This window comes from Scomber japonicus, chromosome 14, assembly GCF_027409825.1.
Source record: "Scomber japonicus isolate fScoJap1 chromosome 14, fScoJap1.pri, whole genome shotgun sequence".
Taxonomy (NCBI): Eukaryota; Metazoa; Chordata; class Actinopteri; order Scombriformes; family Scombridae; genus Scomber; species Scomber japonicus.
The window spans coordinates 9,428,209-9,448,864 of NC_070591.1; the positions used below are offsets into that span (position 1 = coordinate 9,428,209).

Here is a 20,656-nt window from a genome sequence, read left to right on the forward strand (position 1 = left end):
CCTGGGCCATAAATAAACATCTTTGTTTAAATTAGCTCTAAGAGATGTACACAGATGTATATTGCAACAATAAACATGAATAAAAACCGTATATTTGCAGTACGGTATGTTAGTAATTTAGATAAATACTGTTGTTGAAAGTTCTTTTGAGAAACAAACACAAAATTTTTTTACCCAGCAGTGTTCTTTGTTTGGTTTTTGTGTCTCTGGTTTCACATGAAAATATAGAAATCTTTGTCGTCATTCATGAAAAAGCAATACAAAGGTCACTTAAAAATGAGAAAGAGACAAAAAGTCCAGAAAAAAGTTCATATTCCAACTGCAGAGGAAAGAAACCAAATCTGGGGAGCAGATCAAGGTCAGCGTCCAGCCAAAAAAAAAAAAAAACAACTCCGCGCTCTGCCTCTCCCAAAGGATGCTGGGAAGCTGCCCCCCGGCTAGTCGAGGGGTCCCTGGAAGATGAGTCTGACGAAGCCCTGCTCGCCACTCAGCTGTTGGGCGCAGAAAGGGCAGGCGGCGTGGAAGGTGTGTGTGCCGTGGGGCAGCGGGATCTGACTCCAGAAGGCCGCCGTCTTATCTGAGCAAACATGGCCACAGGGGCTAAAGGCGTGAGTGGGTGGGGCGGCGTCCACGTAAAAACCCGCCTCGCAGCCCAGCCACAGCGGCACGTAGGGCCCTTTAGCTCGGCACATGGGGCACTCCCTGTGGCGGCCCTCGCGGCCCTCCCTCTCCTCGCGGTGGTTGCCCCAGTTGTGGTAGCCGTGCACGTGGCCACACTGGAGGTAGACCCAGGGCTGCTTCTCGTCCGGCGTGTCCTTGCGACGCATGGAGGGGAAGGCCAGCGTGTTGAAACCCACGGGACACTGAGGCCGAGCCGCGTTGATCTCCTGTCGCAGCGCCTCCAGGTGCTTGAGGGTAGGCGTGCGTGACAGGCCTTCAGCTGTGCGCCACAGCAGGGTCGCACCGCAGAGGTCGATGAGAGAGCCGTCGACCAGCTCCTGGCTTTCAGAGTCCACCTAAAGAGAGAAACACAGACAGACAGAGAGGTTAAAGAGAGGAAGCTGCTGCAGACAACTTCAGCATAAAAACACAAAATACAGCAAGTCATATTCAGTGCTTAATAAATATCATATTAATTTATGATGGTGAGCAATGAAAAAGTCAGGATCACATTAAAGTCATTACAATACATACTGAGGAAAACATGCAAAAAAGCCTTAAAATGTGAAGCTCATAGTTCCCAGCTGATCACCACAGTCAGTAAGATTAAGAAAAACCAAACAGAGACCACAAATTCATGTCATTTCAGAACTGACTGACCAACACAGTCATTGCACAAAGCCAGCTTGGCAACAAAGAACTATAATACACACTGTAACTTTTCATTTTATTTGTTTTTTCCAGCCTCACTTCATTCAAAATACTGAACACAGTCTCATATAATGACAATAATAAGGATGCAATAAAGATTATTATTATTATTATTATTAATCCAGTCCACAATCCAGTCCACAATATAATGAAAAATGTCCATCAGAAGGTCAGAAAGTCCAAGGTGACAACTTCAAATGTCTTGATTTTACCAATGAACAATTAAAGCAGCCTCAAACCATCACAACAAAACATCTATAAAATATATAAAATGAAATAAATTCTAATTTATACAATTAATTGCTACATACACATAAACTGTATCTGAGTGAGAAGTGATTATTCCTCAGTTATTTAATCTCTTGTATTATTCTGTCTCCAACCTCTTGGATGGATTTGCGGCCCATCCAGTGTGTCCCATCTCATATCTCACCCAAAGCATGCTGGGATAGGCTCCAACCCTTACATGACCCCAAACAGGATCAACAGATTAGTGACTGAATGGTTTTTGTTGGATGATTGCTGCCTGCTGCTGTTTGGAGTACTCATATATGACCACCAGGTGGCAGTATAACACGAGTATTTCCATCTGTGCCTCAGACCTGCTGCATGTCTTCGAGAGGACTCAGGGGACAAACAGCTGGTGGCAAGATGACATGGGAGAATCGAAAGAATGACGACAGGGGACAGAAGAAAGAGCCGCTGGGACATTTAGTAACGAAGGCGCTGAGTTTGGGTGGTGCACAGATCAGATAGAATGGGAATTTCCACATTTAGATAAAAATGAGGGGGAAGAGAGGAGAAAAAACCTAGAAGATATGAGAAAGAATTTTTAAAAAGTCACACATAAATGAGGGAGGGGGAGCTCCCATGGATTTCTGATGAGATCACTCATGATGCTGACGTCGAGGTCACAGAGTGTCTCGGGGCAAACACGTTTCTGTGGCAGCAGCATTCCACTACCACAAGCTGACGTGTCCCTCCCGGTGACACTTTTTAACCTTCATTCATTTCATCCCGGGAAGATTTGCTGAGCTGAACACATGTGTGCCTTTTTATGTCAGCGACGCAATCAAACACACACAAACACACACACACATCTGCCCAGTAAAACCACAGTCTGTCTGCTGTTAATCCAACGAGCAACTGGAACGACTTCAGTGTCTGTTATTGTTTTAACTCAAACTGGCAACCTTCTGCTCACAAGGCTGCTCCTCTAATCATTTACTTACTGCCATATAAAAAAATGTAAAAAATAACTGTTTGCCCGATCAATAAATAGCCTCATTCAAGTGTTACGATCAGAGTGAGTCGATTCCATCCATGTGAACACAGACAAACTCTCACCAGACACACACTTATAATTTAATTACACTGAAGCAAATCATTTATCAGCACAAACGCTTTTATTAAACACAGCAGGGGCTCAGACACTGTACTCTGCTCATTTGTTACACTCACAACAGTCCTGCAGTGTGTGTGTGTGTGTTTTTGTGTGTGTGTGTGTGTGTGTGTGTGTGTGTGTCTGTGTGTGTGTGTTTGCAAACTGCATTGTAAGATACTCCTAATTACGCTGGCTTCAACCTTGTGACAGACTGCAGAAGGACAACCTGCTGACCCTCTGGCAGGGCTGAGTCTTTTCAAAAACTCACTCCTGAGTCCTTTTCACCTCGCAATAATTTATTACAGATGTTTACAGCTTTGTATTAAATAAACACATCGTTTCATTTCATCACTTTTAGGTGGCATGTGTTTCTAAAGATGGAAATTTGACTGAAAATGAAACAATAAAAAAACAATTCAACATAATAGCTTGGGTGCTTACTGTATTGACATTGACACACACACACACACACACACACACACACACACACACACACACACACACACACACACACACACACACACACACACACACACACACACACACACACACACACACACACACACACACACACATACACACACACACACACACACACACATACACACACACACACGTACACAAGTTATGGTCAGCCCAGGCCGCTTTCTGGCAAACTTGCTGAGCGGACTTTCTCCTCCCATTCAATCAGAACGTCCTTCAGTTGTTAACCTTGGCTACAGCAGGGCAGTCATCCCACTGTGAGGCATCGAAGGGAGGGAGCTGCAACTAATAATTAATCATCTGTCAATTATTATTATATTCTTTAGTATTTGATTGATTGTTAGTGAAATGTAAAAAAAAAAGAAACCCAGAAAAACATGGTATTCACAGTGATGTCATCGATTTGTTTGTTTTGTCCGACTAAGTGCGTAAAATGTTAAATACTTAATTTATTGTAATATATGAAAAGGAAATTGTCACATTTGAGATGCTGGAACCATCAAATATTTGGTATTTTTGCTTTAAAACTGACTTTAATGATTTTTAAAATAGTTAATAGTTGTCTAAAATTACTGCAGATTATATGTTGGCAACAAACGATTATTTTCATTATTGATTATTTGATTTGATTATTTTGGTCTATAAAATGTAAGAAAATTGTGAAAAATGTTAACCACTGTTTTCCAAAGCACAAGATGACACCTTTAAATATCTAATTGAATCTACAACACAAAGATATTCAGTTTACTGTCATAGTAGAGACATGATGAGATTTCTTTCTTTTTTTAAATTTCTCAAAACAATGAATCAGTTATCAAAATAGTTGGCAACTAATCGATGAATCATTGCAGCAGGTTTATTACACTCTAAATGTGAATTATCTGCAAATCAATCAAACAGAAAAAATGTTGTCAGTGAGCAACAAATTGATTTGGGTTTGTCTCTACATCTGCATAATAGTATCTCCTTCCAATGTGTCGAAAAATCTCAGATATTGTCTCTGTTATAGCATAACCGTCACCCGAAATGAGAAAAGACTCACTTCTGTGTTCAATCAGCACAGCAATTACACCCCATCATGTTCCATCACCGTACATAATGAAAATAGATGCTTTCCCACAGCACGACTATCTAAATTGTCAATCAACTGTGAAATAATGAGCAGTTTCTGTGGTGGCGCATAAAGCACACACAGTTAACTCTGTGGATGTAAAAGGGCAGGCAGAGATAAAGGAGCGGCTCATTTGTGCTGCACTGGACGGACTAGAAAACAGGTGGGAGTCCAGATAAAGAGACAGGTTCATGTTTAAACTGCAGACTCATTCACTATGCGTTGGTGTGGAAGGGAAGGGAAAGGATGGAGAAGAGAGGATGTTGATTGAAATCCATTTAAAACAAATATCTTATCCAATATACTGACAACAACTTAAATCCAATCAGACACATGCTACCGGTGGCCACGCTGGCAAGACGAGCAGGAGCGCTACGATTGGCTGAGAGACTCTAACGTCAGCTGGAGGATCCCCTTACAAGGTCCTGTTACACACAGCTTTGACAGCCCGGCCTGTTGCCCTGGAGACGGCATCGTGATAACCTCCTGGTGGTGTTAAGCTGTGGCTGACCCCTTCCTGCCTGAGTAACTGTGTCGGTGCGTGAGTGTGAGAGACAGGAAGTGGACGGACGAGGAGAAAAAAAACAGATGTGTATAATTTCAAAAATCTGGTCACGCAGGAAAATGAACTCGTGTCCAACTCTTATACTTACATCCAAGTTTGCTCCATATTGAACTTTTAAAATGAGAGCAGCAACTAAAACCAACTTCTGTGCGACCTCTTTGTTCATTTTAATGGTTTTAATAGTTGCGGAGTGTCAGCCGCCTCAGTGCTAAAACACTCTGCCTCTTTGTTGTCATTAGAGGGCTTAAATAAAAGATATTCAACATTGTTTGTCTTCTTTAAAAAAGGTCGAATTCTCACATTTAGAAAACACATAAGTGCTGCTCTTTTCCAAAGCAGCTCCTCTCTATTATTAAGGTTAATCTCGAGCCACTGGCACAGGCTTGAAATAAATGCTCAGGGAACACATGCTGAGCGTGAAACACAAAGCTCTTCACTGGTTGAATTTGTGTTTTTGAATATTCTTTTTTTTTTTTATCTTCTCTCACCATCTTTCCTCGCTGCTGTGCCGAGCGGGTTTCTCGCAGGGTGAAGACGTTACCGCAGACCGAGATTTCCCTCCAGACTCCCGGCTTGGAGTCCTGGGTAAAGCCGTGTCGAGGGTGCATCACCAGCACGCCGTTGGTGGTCAACCCGTCCATTTGTCCGTCCGACGTCTTCCACTTTGCAGCTTTCTCCTGAGAAAAAAAAAAAAAAAAAAAACATGGGGAGGTGTGATCAGTACAGGAACAATTCAAATGCATTTTATATGTTATTCGTATATTGTTATTTACACTGGAAGCGGGCCAACTCCGTCAGCACTCAACCACTGACAGCTCAACAGGGAGCAGACCACAATATAGGAAGGAAAGGGAGTAATGGAAAATTCTTGACATGTTTAGCAGCATGCTATTGAGCACACTGGTGCCAAAACATCTAAATGAGACGCTGCCACTTGAGAAAAAAAAAGCAAGATATTTATCTTTTTGGGCAAGTTCAGTGTTGCCTTGGTTAAAGATAGAAATAGAGATATCAGAACAAAACCAGTACGTCTCTGCTTTCCTTTCTCATCTTCCCTCTTATTTCCTTGTGAACCTTTCATTTCCTCTTTCATCTTTCTCTCTCACTCTCGCCTACACATTTGTGGAGCAGCAGACGTTCACGCAGCTCACCCCGAGGAAGATGTTCTTGGAGGAGTCGAAGCCTGCGGCGTAGATCCGTGCGGTGTAAGGCGGCGTGCGCTGGCACATGATGCGGCAGGCGAATCGGGAAATGGTGCTTTGGACTGACTGGGTGTCTGCGTTACTCTGGCTGCCCGCCACCGTGTCCGTCACTACAAAGTCAATGGGGCTCTCCGTCGATCGCCCGATCTGGTGAGGGGAGAGAGAGATGAAGATGGGTTCTGACAAGTTTCACACGAGATTCCAGCTATGTATGAGACTATAAAACGGATAAAATAGAAACAAAACCAGCTTTTGTGAGTATGAAACAGCATGTACATCCTTTAAAATGTTGAAATATATATGAATTAAACTGGTAAATGATGTCAGGCTACTGCATATAGAAAACAGCTTTCTCATTTTTAAACTGCATGTATGTCGATGACCTTGGAGACAAGTTTTTAGCCGGTTCGCATGTCTAACTAGCTTCTCTAAAACCTATAATAACGTTAGGGACATTCTGTGCTATGATGATGGGCACTTTGCTGCCCCTGACAGCTATCTGAATCACCACTCTGCCATAATCACTGCCTCCCGGAGCATTAATGCTATAATCAGGCAAAGAACGAGGTGACTTTAAAAGACACTAGTCAGCTCTAGAAAGACACATTTTGTCCTTGTCTGTCTTGAGATGAATAATATAAATGATGATGATGTGAAACGCTGAGCGAAAGAGAAAACCTTCACACACATCTCATTTCAAGAGTTATGTGGCATAATCGAAAGCTCCACAACAGTTAACTAAATTTTGTTTCCGAGCTAGAGAATGAACTCTAACCTGAGATTTAAAGCCAGAATAGACGAGAAGTCATTAAAATGTTCAGAAAATGGAAATTTGAACGTCTTCGATTCAAAGACAAACTGGGCAAACTCCATCTCCATGCTGATGAGATCATGTGATGTGAAAATAAGACAAATGAAAAGCAGATTTTCTTTTTATACTTTAAACCAAAATCTGATGAATCCTACATAACGTTACTCTAACAGTGTTGGAACTTTGTTTTATTATGTTTATCTTCTTTTTTGTTTCTAACTTGACAAATTAGTGTTGTTAGTCCTTGTTTTTATTGTACGTTTGTTTTCAGTCATTTTTTTGATCATTATATTTGGCTTTGATTGTGTTTTCTGGCTTCATTGATCAATTTTGATTTTAAATTGCTGTTTGTTTTATTGTTGTTGTTGCTGTTGCCATAGTAACTGCTGTGCGGCAGCTAATCAAGATCCAAAAAAAAGAAGAAAAATCTGATTAAAAAGCTCCACAACAGCAACGAAGTGGAGATGAGTTTTCCTAAACTGCTGTTTCCAATGTCAAAGATGAACCTAAGCTCAATGATTTATGTCTCTGGGTTTTCCATCCATAGAGATGACCCAAAATGTGCATGTCAAATTAGGTTTATATCATATAGGACTTATAGAGCTGTGTGTTCAATAACTGTCTCAATTATACTGCACAATATTCTGATAAAGACAACTCATTAAAAAAGACAATTTTGCTGCAATGTACATCACCATCTTAATCATTCTCACCTAAATGAAATGCTCTCTATCAAATTAAATACCATAAGGCTGCTGACACTTAAATATTACTAACTCTCATTTCAGCAAGTATGTGTGAGTAGTAAAGCAGTAAAGTGGGGAGAAAGTAGGACTGTAAATTGGTTCTAAGGCTTCAGTCCTGGTGGTAGAAGTTGAGGCTTGTTACCTGGAACATGTCTGTATTGCTGTCATGGGTGTACTCCACCACCACCGTCTGGGCTCGAGACAAAGTGTACGAGATGCTGTGCTGGTCTTTGTTGCTTATGGCCTGGCGGGGACGTGGAGGGAAAAGAAAGGAGAGAGATCAATACAGAAGAAGACCTTTAGGCACTCTCCAATAAAAACCCCTTCATTTAAAATCCACAAGAGGGATGAACCTTAACATGCTTGATAACAAAAACAGCTCTGACATCTGCTCGCTGAGAACAATAGATGGACAGAGGAAGGGTGGAGAGGGTGAAGAGTTCAGTTATATAGTCACTTTCTGGACCCTAACTCAGCCCCCTTTTTCTGTCATTCAGGACCACCCACAGGACAGAAAAGGACAATCACTCTTCCAGACTCTTTAAATTACCAAAAGCTGGCCTCTCTGTGTGTTTGTGTCTGTATATGTGTGTGTGTATGTGTGAGAGAGTGTCCACACACAAAAATACATTAAGTACAGATGTTAAACCATAGAAGCAAAGGTCCTCACACTCACACTCTCACACACACACTCTCTCACACACACACTCACACACACCACTTTCTGTCCTCCAGTTCATTTAACAGATTTTGGAGGATTTCTGGCCAGCTTTATAACTGATGATGGAAACACATAGACATATGCTTCCCAGGACTTTTTGGTGGAAAACGCTCTGTTACCTTCTACTGAACCGTTCACATTTGTTTCTCTTATAAACCTTCAGTGTGTTCCAATCAAACGCTGTGTAAAAAAACATTGTTCAAATAGCTTTTTTTTCAACTCTTGACAGTCTTTTTATTTTTTCGGCAAAGGTTTGCTGAATATTCGTACTTTTTTCTTTTTCTGTCTGGATGGTGTGTGTGTGTGTGTGTGTGTGTGTGTGTGTGTGTGACACTTTTATATCACAGGACACAAAAGCAAACAGAATTTCACAAAAGCCTTTTGGTGGAGCAGCGCAGGTCAACTCAAGTGAACTGGGTGTGTTTTATTTGATGTTGTCAGACAAACAAAATCACACACCTAACAAAGAGAACCTCTGCAAAAGACGGAGGAAAGAAAGCCATTTTCTCACCGATACGTGCAGTGTGTATTTTGAATTATTCACTATGTAATAGGAAGACTTGAACTTGAAACTTAAATCACAGCGTAAACTTTCAAGAAGGAAGAAAACTGCTGATGTGTTGGGTTTCAGTGGCTGCAGTTTTGTGGTCTCTGGGTTGACTAAATGATACTGTATTGTGTGTGTGTGTGTGTGTGTGTGTGTGTGTGTGTGTCTTCGTATTTTACCTTGGCTGCCTGTGGAGAGCAGGCGACGTGAACTGTGCTGGGTCTCACCCCGTTTGCCTTCGGTCTCTTACAAAGTGCAAAACGGCTTTTACGTCTGCCTCGGTCCCCATTGGGCAGAGAGCCATTGTACCTGCACATACATATACACACACACGCAAAGACAATCACACACACACACACACACACACACACAAAAAAAAAACAATAGGGCATTATTGTCTGAGCAGCTGTATAATACGCTGGAAAAACATTGTGGAAAATGCTTGAGGCATTTGGTGCACTCCCTTCGTGCCCCTAAGACCACGCACACACATATCCACACACAAAAAGCAGACTATACTTTTCATATATGCATGCATCTTTTTTTCTTTCTTTCTTTTTTTTTTTTTTTTTTACAAAAGCACATCATGTCCTCATAAACAACAAAGCCCTCCAAACATAACCCCCAGAAAGGCTGAGAAAATAAACACACAGAGAGTCTCATTTAGCCCTGATACATGGCTGAGGAAAGGGGAATAAACAGAGGCGTTCCCTCTGACAGAATAGAGTCTCTGTGAGTCCCGACAACACCGTGACTGTGCCGTTGTGTCTCTGAGAGTGTGTTTCTTGCCTAATATCCTTAAGTAAGAAAACACTGTCAACGGTATGTTTGTATATACAGTATATATAGGTGTATGTATGTGTGTGTGTTCAGTTAGTAGCCAGAAAATATCGTTTCTGAGAAGTGGCTTAAACTGATCCAGCTGCAGCCCATGCTTCAATGCAAGAAGAGGGGCCTCCCAAAAAAAGTAGCATCATAAAAATCAATATATCTCAGTCATCGACAACAATAATGCAAAAAACAATAATAAGTAAAAGTTTTGGATTGGTGAAGGAACTCTTATAAAGTGCACATTTGCTCCTGCAGCCAATAATTTAATCACTGCGGTGGAGCTATTGGATTTCCAGGTATAAATCCATGTGAAGCACACTCCAGTTGCCTATTCCCTGAATATACAGAGGTTTTATTCCTTACTGCGCACACGTGTTTTCGATAAGCCGTCACCAGCGTGAAGTGATATTCCTGCTAGCAGCACCGTGGCTTTGTAAACATTACCACATACATAAACACTGCTCGCCACTTTAACATTGTTATGACATCCAGAAGCCGCAAAAAGTTATGGACTCCTGTGACTTCACTGATGTACTGTCATCGTACTCAAAGTGTAATAAATGCAATGTCATAATTCAGCGAAAGATGGCACGGACATGATCACAGATTCAATTCATCCAACGGCTTTTTATTTTATTAGTTATGACTTTTGAAGCATTATTCATATATTGAATTATTGTCTTTATTCATTGTTTTTCCAGCTATTGAAATCATCATACAAATTTGGGATCTTGTGAAATGTGTTGCAATATCAACAAATATTATATTTAAAGGGTGAATTCACCACTGTGGATGTGATGATTTCTTAAAACTAGATCACCTCTGTGGCAGAAGAGTGCAATTATTTTTGAAATCGGTGCCCCATAACTGGAGAAAACTGAGAAAAAGGCTGTAGATTCCCCATACCGCTCTTCAGGTGGGATCCTACAACAACCAGAATGCATTGCGAACATCTCGTCCAATCATCTACTGATGGTGTATTTGCAGTGCGCAGGCAGCGAGTACAGAGACAAAGTTACAGAGACAAAGTTGGTGAGCAGTGTCTCTTTAATGATGCTTATTTTCATTTACAAAACATTTTACCTAATCGACTCTGGATATATCGAACCAGTCAGTGTCAGTTATGTCGATCATTGCAAACCTACTGACAGCTGCGCATGGTCGAGATGAGTTTTAATGCAGTTTTCCATTAAATTCCATTTTACATCACCCATCAGACCAGCAAATGAGCAGGAAGCTCTGGGTGCAGGCAACATGGACAAAAGTTAAACATTGTTTAATCGCATTATACTACAAACACTGTGATGACAGACACAATGCTGGCTGAATATCGACTAAGTTTTCTTTTAATTATTCAGCTGAGGAAGTTTGCCCACACATACACACACACACACACACACACACACACACACACACACACACACACACACACAAGTAAAATAAATAAATATAGTTTTCAACAAACATTTGGACAGCTCCAAAATCTTTTAATCATGTGCCACTGGTCTAAACTTTCAAAAAGCGAACTTTTAATGCTTCAGAACTTTTTTAGTGATTCAAGTTTCCACATACTGGACACAGAAACAGAAAAATAGAAAACTAAGTAGAGTTCATACTGCACATGTAATATCTTAAAAATCTTCTGTAAAGTAAAATAAGAAAAAATAAATAAGAAAACGCTGCAGCTCCCATTTTTTGGTCCTGCACAGTAACAAGTGTAATACAATGAGCCGTCCTGTATGGAGCGTGTCTCTGACCAATCAGATTCCTTAAATGAACCCACCCACTGTACTGAGTCCAGTAAAGACGGCACAGACAGGTCATACAGACGCCCAGCCCGCAGCTAAATGTTTTTGTTTGACTGGAGAGAGAGCAGATCTGCTGGGATCAAACAACGCTGGGAGGGTTTATGAGTAACCATGGTGAAAGAACAGAGCCGCAGCAACGTTTGGGAAGAGTAACCATGGCAAGAAGCGTAACCATGGTGAAGTTTAGCCCTGTATCCGGAGAGAGGGCAGGGCAGTCTGCCGGAGTAAAGCTCAAAGTGTTGCTGGCAGTTAAAACCCAGGTTCCCATGGGTAGCAGCAATGTGTGCCTGTAAATACACGTATCCAAATATTCTCTAAACAATGACAGAAAGGCCGAGGGTTAAAAAAGAAGTTAGTGTGTTTGTGCGCATATACTGTACAGGTTGTTCGTACGTTGCAGGATGGACCAAAGTTAGGAAAAGAAAGTTTTTTTGTGTGTTCAGACACATACGCTACTCTTCAATTCACAATTAGCAACAAGCTTGTGAGTGTGTGCCCTGAAAACACTAGTAAACTAAAGCCCAGTGTGCAGCAACAAGCTACCATTTACACTGTAAACCCATAAAAATATAAAGACAGCCTGTGTGAGTAATTGCTGCCTATGATTGAGTCATTCACTGTGTCTCTGTTTACATGTGTGAACATCACAAACTTATTAGACACTCCCAAAAATGTACAAGGTCATTTTCTTGAAAAACATTCAGCGCTTAGTAGATAGTAGATGTTAAAAAGTAGATATTAGACGATACAGTAGATTTTTTTTCTCTTCAGTAAACGACCAAATGTACACCGTGTGGATGTGAACTGTTAGACAGAGAGAGAATATTTATTTCAGTGAGCTCCGTCTCCACATGTGAAGCTGTCTGGGAAATAACCAGGTGGCAATTACCACGGCAACCAGTGCAAAATCCCATATTTCAATTGACTCCCACTGAAAAAATGCGTCAACTTCTCTCTTTTAGTCTCAATTGCTAAATTCAGGCCCCTCTAATAATATGCCGGTGATCATTTTGGAAATTATTGCCCCGTTAATAAGATTTAAAGACTTATAGTAGCTTTGATGTCGCTGCTGTGTGGAGGCGTTGATCGACAGAAGTAGTGATTGACAGTTTGCTCGCCTGCCAGCTCTCCCGGCTCCGGGACTCCTGCTGAGACGGACTTTCAGAGTTTCTGTTTAAAGAATAAAGTGATTTTTCAGCAGGCGTGCAGCAGTTATACTGACTGTGTTTGTGGTTCAGGAGTTACACTAACAAGACCCAAACTGGATGCTGTCACGCAATATTTCAGGAAGTTTAATGCTACTTCATTATGATATCTCAATGTTATGGGGTCCGAGGTTTCAGAACGTGTTTCCAGAGTGTTAAAGGTAACACCTCGCACTCCATGGAGAAGATGGCCCCAAATATAAGATGCAACTCTGGACTTTAAACCGGCTCCACTGCAAACTAATGGGTGATGTCTATGGTTGTAACTTTAGAGACACTTGAGGTTTATGGCATACAGTAGAGGTGAAGATTCAACCTGTAGAAACAATTACTATGCTAATACAGAATCTCAGCCATACTGTATATAGACAGACAGAGGTGGATTCGGAGGTTGGACTGCAGCGCATAGAGTGATGTCACAGCTGTTTAAAAAGCCACATGGGTGTCCAGTATGCATGTAAACAGATCGTCTCCAGAGACGCTGCAGCATTCCTCAGGACTAGTCCATTAGCATCACTGGGCTTCAAACATGGTAATGTCGCACAGGGGTTAGTGAGGAGGTCAGACACAACACCGTGCTACGTGTTGACGGGGTAGTATCCATTAGTATCTGCGTATGTGTGTGTGTGTGTGTGTCTGTTCTTGGTCACACAGGAGTCACAGTTAAATCCAAGCACTTGTTTCATCCAGCTGGGAGCACCAGATGGGTGGAGTTTACTGCAGCTAAAGCTTTTTAATTTACACAATCATTAAAATGTTCTATACTGGCTTCTAAGTAGTTTACTGCAATTGTCTTTCATCTAGCAAACTAAAACAAACCATAATTGTATAATCAGCTAGGGAGAAATGAAAGCAAACATTTTTGTATGAGAGAGTGAGTTGAATTGATGGACAGCGTGTGGGATTCTTTGCTTTTTAACAGGTTTTGATCCCACGCACCTTTGACTAAGACCTCATGCAGGATGTCTTTTGAAGTTTATGGGAAAAAAAAGTAAAACCCTTTATCTTCACACCTTCATCAAGTCACTCACACCTTCTACTGTACGTGAGAAAAAGAAGGATGCTGTCACCACTTGTCAGATCGATGACATGGTTAGTTTTACGACGGAAATGCGTCAATTTAGGATGTGATCGAGAATGCATTGTGCTTTTTACTTTAGCTGCATTTTTCATTGCATTCTTTCAGAGAAGCCTAATGCTAATGTGATGGATTATTTGCAATCAATAAGCTTCTCCACTCTATATAATATTAATGCCGTCTTATGTTTCTACTCATATGTGTTTGTATTGGGGAAATGTTGCAGTGACTTTATGCAGCTTTTAAATGGCAGAAATTGCAGCTTACTGATACTAAACAGGTTGTCAGAGGTCAGAGGTTAAGACCTGGTGCTAATGCCAGAGTTAAGGGCTCAACTCCCACTTAGGCCACACAATAAGTATCCATTTCCAGCACTGTAATGCGTATTAAAATGTTTGAGCAGGCTTACTTGAAGTACAATGTGTGTGACTACTTGTGTCATCCAGCGAAAAACTGCCCCTGTTGACCTTTTAAAAATGGTGGCCTGACCTAGATTAAAAAAAAAAATTAGGAGTGGAAAAAGCCGAGCAAAACGGAAAACTGGGGTTCTCCCTTGTAAAGGCATGGAACTGCGTTTACTGCTCACTGCGTTTTTTTTCCACTAGGGAAAATTTCCACGGTCATCTCCCTGACAATACTGCTCCAGAACAACAAACTGTGAGTCAGCTGAGAGACCAACTGTGTGTGTGTGTCTGTGCGAGACATGAAAAATGTGTGTGTGTGTGCTGCACAAGATAAAAAGTGTGTGTGTGTGTGTGTGTGTGTGTGTGTGTGTGTGTGTGTGTGTGTGTTTATGCGTGTGAGGAGTCTTTCCGACATCTGCATTCCTCTGTGGAGTGGGCTGGGACAGAGTTGTATGTCTTCTATGCTGAAGATGCAGGGCGGGGAGGAGGGTTTTTCCTACAGCTGAGTATGTGGACTTCAGTCAAAACGAATCTCGGGGGGGAGAGAAAGCCAAGGTGTTTAAGATGAGTATCAGTGTTACTTGTCACCAACATTCATCTCATCTTGTAATATAAGAAGCAATGTGGTTCATCTCTCCTCTCCTAAAAAGAAAAAAAAAGCTCTTCCACTGAATCATCACCTGAAACACCTATTTTGATACCTTTGATGTCTTCTCTTTCCTTTTTATTACATATCTCATAGATTTAAGAATAGACTATTATTATTCATCATAACTATGTTAAGTGATTTGAGTGCTCGCTGGTCTAAACCACACAAAAATATTACACATTTTTTATGTTGCTTTCCTTTTCTGCTGCATTTTGTCGAATCTTCAAGTGAATCACTCAGAGTCTAAGCTTGTTAGAAGATATCTGCCAGCTAATTGACCATTAGAAATGCTTCTAAATCCTAAATATATCCCCCCTAAGGACACCTTTACCACAGCAATAGCTCTTGCTCTCTTTGTCACTGTTGTTTCCATTGTTCTTGAGTTATGATTATCTATTGTGCTATCATTGGAACGTCGTGTAAATAAAAGAACAATATATTGTCGCTGCAAATATACACAAGACTGTGCTCAGAGTGAGTGTCTGTTGTAGGTAATTTAGACTTTACGGTTTGTATTCTGGTGCCTCTGGAGGGAAAAGAAGTGTGTATCTAAATCACTGATGTCTATACGCTGTTGTTTCGGGTGTGTGGATGTGACAAGTAGATTAAAGGGGCACAAATGACATTATGGCTGGGAGGCGGTGGCATTGTGTGACTTTTTCCAATAGTTGGGGCTACAGCTCTCGGTATCTCTGTGTATTTTGGCCATGAGTATGTTCAGTATAATGTAGCAGAGAGTCAGCTGCTGGAGGCTAGCAGCTAGGCTAGCAGTTTCTACAAGTTTTTTTTTTTAAAAAGTATGTTTTGGTGACCACTTAGCAGCTGCTTTCACTTTACAACCATCACCACAGCACCACAACGATCCATGTACGCTTGGCCTGCCTTCAGGAGGGTAAATGTTATCTAATAAGGAAGCAGCAATTGGGCGGAAAATAGCCCAATCTGGCTACATTTCATGGGCATAAAATATTCCACCCCAGATCCAGATCGGACGTGCTGTATCAACCAATCAGGGGCCACCAGGAAAAGCCAAATATGTTACACACATATACGGTCGTCGGGTGGGGGAAAAGTACACCCTTAGGCAAGCAGAAAAAAGATTGGAGGCTGCGTTTTCATTAGTCATCACACATTTCGGTAATTATGTATAATTTATATGCGAGTATCAACTGAAATTTATACACACACATACACACATACACACACACACACACACACACACACACAACTATATTAAAAACGACTTTTCAATAAAATCTGTATTTCACAATTGGAATTGCAGGGCGGGTGGTGACCCAGCGCCACACACCCCTGCTTGGAGATACAGTTTGTATTGAAACTCAGCAACAGAGTCTTTAATATGTGCACCATGAGAACCAAAAGGTCAAATTTTAAAATCAGGTAAAACAGGTCTACATGTGCCGTCCATGTGGTTCCAAACTAGCCTTAAAATACTAGAAGTGTATTAACAGGACTGAGGTAGAACAGCCAAAAACTATGAGCAACACATCCAATCATTATCAGCTATGACTCATAGATCCAAAAATGACCAGTACTGTTAATCATGGCCAGTTACACACAGTTTATATTCACAACATACTGCAGCTAAGAAGACCTAATCTCCCAGAGGTATCACCAAATTTAATGTCAAAGTCTCAAAGCTGTTTTCCACAAATCCACAAAATACTTTTCTTTTCCAAAAGTGGACAAACATGAAACATAAAAGTCGACACAACTGGAAAAACAATGATTTCAGCTTCCAGTGACAAAATGTAATATGGCATAAAATAATCCGCTATGTTCACAGATTTGAAGGGCATTGTTAGGTGACATATGGCTAAAACTGTAAGATTTTAATTAGGGTTGAATAGTGTTGATTTGTGTATCATGATAACACTATCAGACCATTATTTCATCACAAAATAATTTATTTAGACCATCATTTTAGTGTTGATTGGATCATTCTGGTGTGTGTTCTGTATGTAATGACGAGGGTCTGTATGTTGATGCTTACCCCAGCACAATGAGCTCTCCATACTTCACTGGCACTTTGGTGGAGGCGGTGGTGGAGATGTTTTCCTGCTCCGGGGAGTACATTGGGCACGGCTGATTGAGGTTTGGAGGAAGAGGAGGAGGAAGAGGAGGGGAGGCAAGATGGGTGAGATCCACCAGGGTGAGGGAGACAGGAAGGGGAAAAGAGGGTAAGGGAGGGGGGGGGGTGCTAATCGAATGGCGCACGGGGGGGAAAGGAGGAGGAGGAAAGGGGAAGGGTCAGCTGAGCCTCAGCTCCACCCTCTCATGCTTCATGTGTCCGTCTCTCGCGGCGCCGATTGTCCTGCCCTGCGGAGCGACAAAGAAAGGATTAACACAAAGATTAGTGTGTTTTTGATCAAGATGGCTGAAGTGGAAGTGACAGGTTTTAAATGCAATTTGTGGCTAAAAATGTAAAAGAAAATCTAAAAAAATAGTTTTAGTCCAAGTAGTACATATATTATCACAGAGGTCAAGAAACGCTGACTTAGCAACCTTACAAAAGGTTGTCAGGTAAAAGAGACAAACCTGACACAACAATGCCACAACAACAGGATGTCATCTGGCAAAACACTCAGCTGGCAGACCAAATACTTGCTAGAGCATATTCCTAGAATTGTAAATGACTTCATAACTTAACAGTGTATTTATACTGTTAACGTCACGGCACTGTGAACTTTACATAGTGTCATTTTTATTTATCATGTTTGACCATCTGACAAACCTTCGCATTCTCTTTGAACTATAGGTGCATTCACACAAACAATCGAGGATCTGTTTGTCAAACTTCCTGGATCGCCTTTCATCATAGTCATCTCAGCAGCACCTTAAACAACACGCCTCCGTCAATACAACCAAATGCTCTGTTTCAAACTGAGGGCTGTTTTTCAGTCTGAATGTGTGCGAAGGATCGAACTTGTTAACTTACTTGTTAAAAATGCAGGTGGCATGCTCCTTTAAGGGTGGGAAGACAGTGAGGGATCAAATCTTTTTTTTTTTTTTGTTACAGTATTAGCAGCTCATAGACTCCTACACCTTTCAAATGAAGCGTCTCCCTGACAGATTAAAAAAGCAGGTGGCCCCTCGCTCTATTCCCTCAACAGGGTCAGCAGAGGAGTTTGCAATGACATGCATGACGGTACGAAAGGAAAAAGACATTTCAAAGCGTGAGAATAAAAAACAGAGAGAAACAAAGCTACCCCTTTAAGCCCTCTGTAGCCTGATTCCCACTAAGATATTTCAAGCCACTGTAAATGGCTGAAATTGCCTGGGAGGTAAAAAAATATTTTTAAAAAAAGCAAAAATACTCCCCCACACACTCCAACCTCTTGAGATTCGATTGCAAAGATTCACGTAAAAAAAAAAAAAAAAAAAAAAGCAATCCTCGGAGCATCGAGGACATGACTAAGGTCGGCGGTACATGTGACTTATTGTGCTAGCAGAGCCAGGTGGGTGTCTGTAAACGCTGACTTCAGAGGATGACTCAAAAAACACAAACACAGCTCTTTGAATACACAGGAAATCACAGCGAGAGGAAGAGAAAGTGAGGCTGTGCGAGAAAAGACGTTGCTTCCTGTTGTAGACCTTGTATGCTCAACATCACAGGTTCAACAGGTTCACATCATGAGGTCCTGTATGTTCCCCCCACTCTCTCCTATTACCTCAGCAATAAAAGCTAATTATATGAACATAATAAGATATCTTAAAGTAACAGAAACAATATCATAACACTTCACATCCAGGCAGTGCTCCTTATATGAAGCAGAATATTTCCTCCTACAATTCCCAGAGTGCCTTTCTGCTAAGAGTATGCAGAGACCGACATGAATAAAGCATAGGAAGCAAAGTGTTTTGATGATGAGTGGGGATGGTAGCTTTGTGTTCCTCTGTATTCTCTCACTCTCTCGGAGCAATGAAAAGCAGGAAAGCAGATACAGTCCCATCAGACTGCGTGGGAGAAGTTCATACGGAGGCCTTCCAAATAAATATTTCAGACACGTCAGAGATGTCAAACAGAAGCAATATTATTATTCAGTACGGGCCAAATGAATTGTTTGTATGAGCATTTGTGATACGCTGAACATTGAAGATATTTCATGTATTTGAATGAGACGTACAGTACAGTACGGGATGAGGGATTATATTAATTGACAGAGTGCAGAGTGTGAATTTAACTAATCTTCATTCTTGAGTTCAGCGAGCATTTCAAAACACAACATTGAACAACTGCAGCTAAATGAAATAACGCTATATCATGTTTTAAAATTCTTTGACTCCTTCTCACATATGAATATGTTCTGGTTTATTTACTTCTTTATGACAGTAAACTGAATACTGTTGGGTTGTGTGGACTAAAACGAGACATTTGAGGACATCACACGGGGCTTTGCTTACAGTTCTCCATATCTTTCTCCGTTTTCTAACATTTTATGGACCAAATGTCTAATCACTTAGTTGCAGCCCTAAACTTGTTGCACCCTCTTCTTTCTGCAATGGTTTAACGATCCCAGAGTGGAACATTTGCGCAACCGGTTGTTTTTCTCAATGACCCAACTCCACATTAAAAAAAAAAAAATCACATTACAGCAGTGGATTGAAACACGCATTAAATCAAGTCTCTTTGGACAACTTTCAAGAAACATTGTTACATTTGGATGGAAACCTGTGGGAGCGAAAAGCGTCAAGTTTTACTTACTGAAGATGATTTTCTATGATCTGACTTGCATGGTACAATATGTACAATGCAAAGCTCAACAGAATCAAACACAATAAGGTCAAATGCAAATATAACGTATTACTTCCACTCATATATAACACGTGGCTCACTGTTCTGACGGGCATCGCTTTGAACTATAGGTGCATTCATACAAACACTTCCCACTCAGCAAGATAAAAAGGTGTTATAAGGTGTTTGCATCATTACCAAAATATACTGATGGGTTGACCAGTTTCCATAAACGGTGGGTGACTGTGGAGTTTCCGACGTTGGTCTTGAGAACCAACAAAGTCTTTACTTGCAAATGATGTGATGACAAAAGATCTCATAAGAAGTATAATTCAAACTGTCCCGAAGTGTTAAAATTGTGCTAATAATAGATCTTTATATAGAGTTTCACACCACAACATCAGTATAGTTGTGAACCTATAAACAGCTTCGTTACACACAGTCAGAGGGAGAAAAGAGGGAGGAGGTGAAAGAGTGTTAGAAATGCTTGGTAAAAAATACACCACAGTTCAATACATGTAAGGTTCAAATAAAGAGAGAGAGAAAAAAGGTTTAGTTCAACCACCAACCTTGTTTGATATTTTTGAGTTCAGCAGGTTGTATGAATGGTTGTGATTTTTTTTGTGAAGGATGGTTTTTAAATTGGCTACAAGCTTTTCTCAGTACTGATTTTACACACGGTCAGGACTAAACTATGGGTAACTATTCATTTTGCTTTGACACAAAATGCATTAAATGACCACAACTGTCAAGTTTCATTAACTGTTTTCCACCAGCAAAACTTTATTGACAGCCTAATTTGCACGTTTACCTTCGTTGACAACACACAACAGTGACTATAAATTAGATTGCAATCGTCTACAATCTTTCTACATCTTAAAAAGAACAATTTCTTTTTTATGGAATATCATAAAAGTTTATAACCTCTGTTCTCATGATCAGATTTCACTCCTGGATGCAACAAATGCTGGATGCCTGGATATA

General features: G+C 40.9%; 1 protein-coding gene across 1 annotated transcript in view; it reads right to left on the reverse strand.

The window, feature by feature from the left end:
* Window positions 1-401: 401 nt before the first annotated feature.
* peli1b (pellino E3 ubiquitin protein ligase 1b) overlaps window positions 402-20,656 on the reverse strand; it is a 43,063-nt gene continuing 22,808 nt past the window's right edge. The window contains exons 2-7 of the mRNA XM_053332887.1: window positions 16,931-17,256; window positions 9,121-9,250; window positions 7,816-7,917; window positions 6,066-6,263; window positions 5,403-5,591; window positions 402-1,016 (exon numbers count right to left, since the gene is read on the reverse strand). Of these exons, the coding sequence (XP_053188862.1) occupies window positions 438-1,016; window positions 5,403-5,591; window positions 6,066-6,263; window positions 7,816-7,917; window positions 9,121-9,250; window positions 16,931-17,013 (1,281 nt within the window). The 5' untranslated portion in view covers window positions 17,014-17,256 and the 3' untranslated portion in view covers window positions 402-437. The remainder of the gene's footprint in view (window positions 1,017-5,402; window positions 5,592-6,065; window positions 6,264-7,815; window positions 7,918-9,120; window positions 9,251-16,930; window positions 17,257-20,656) is intronic.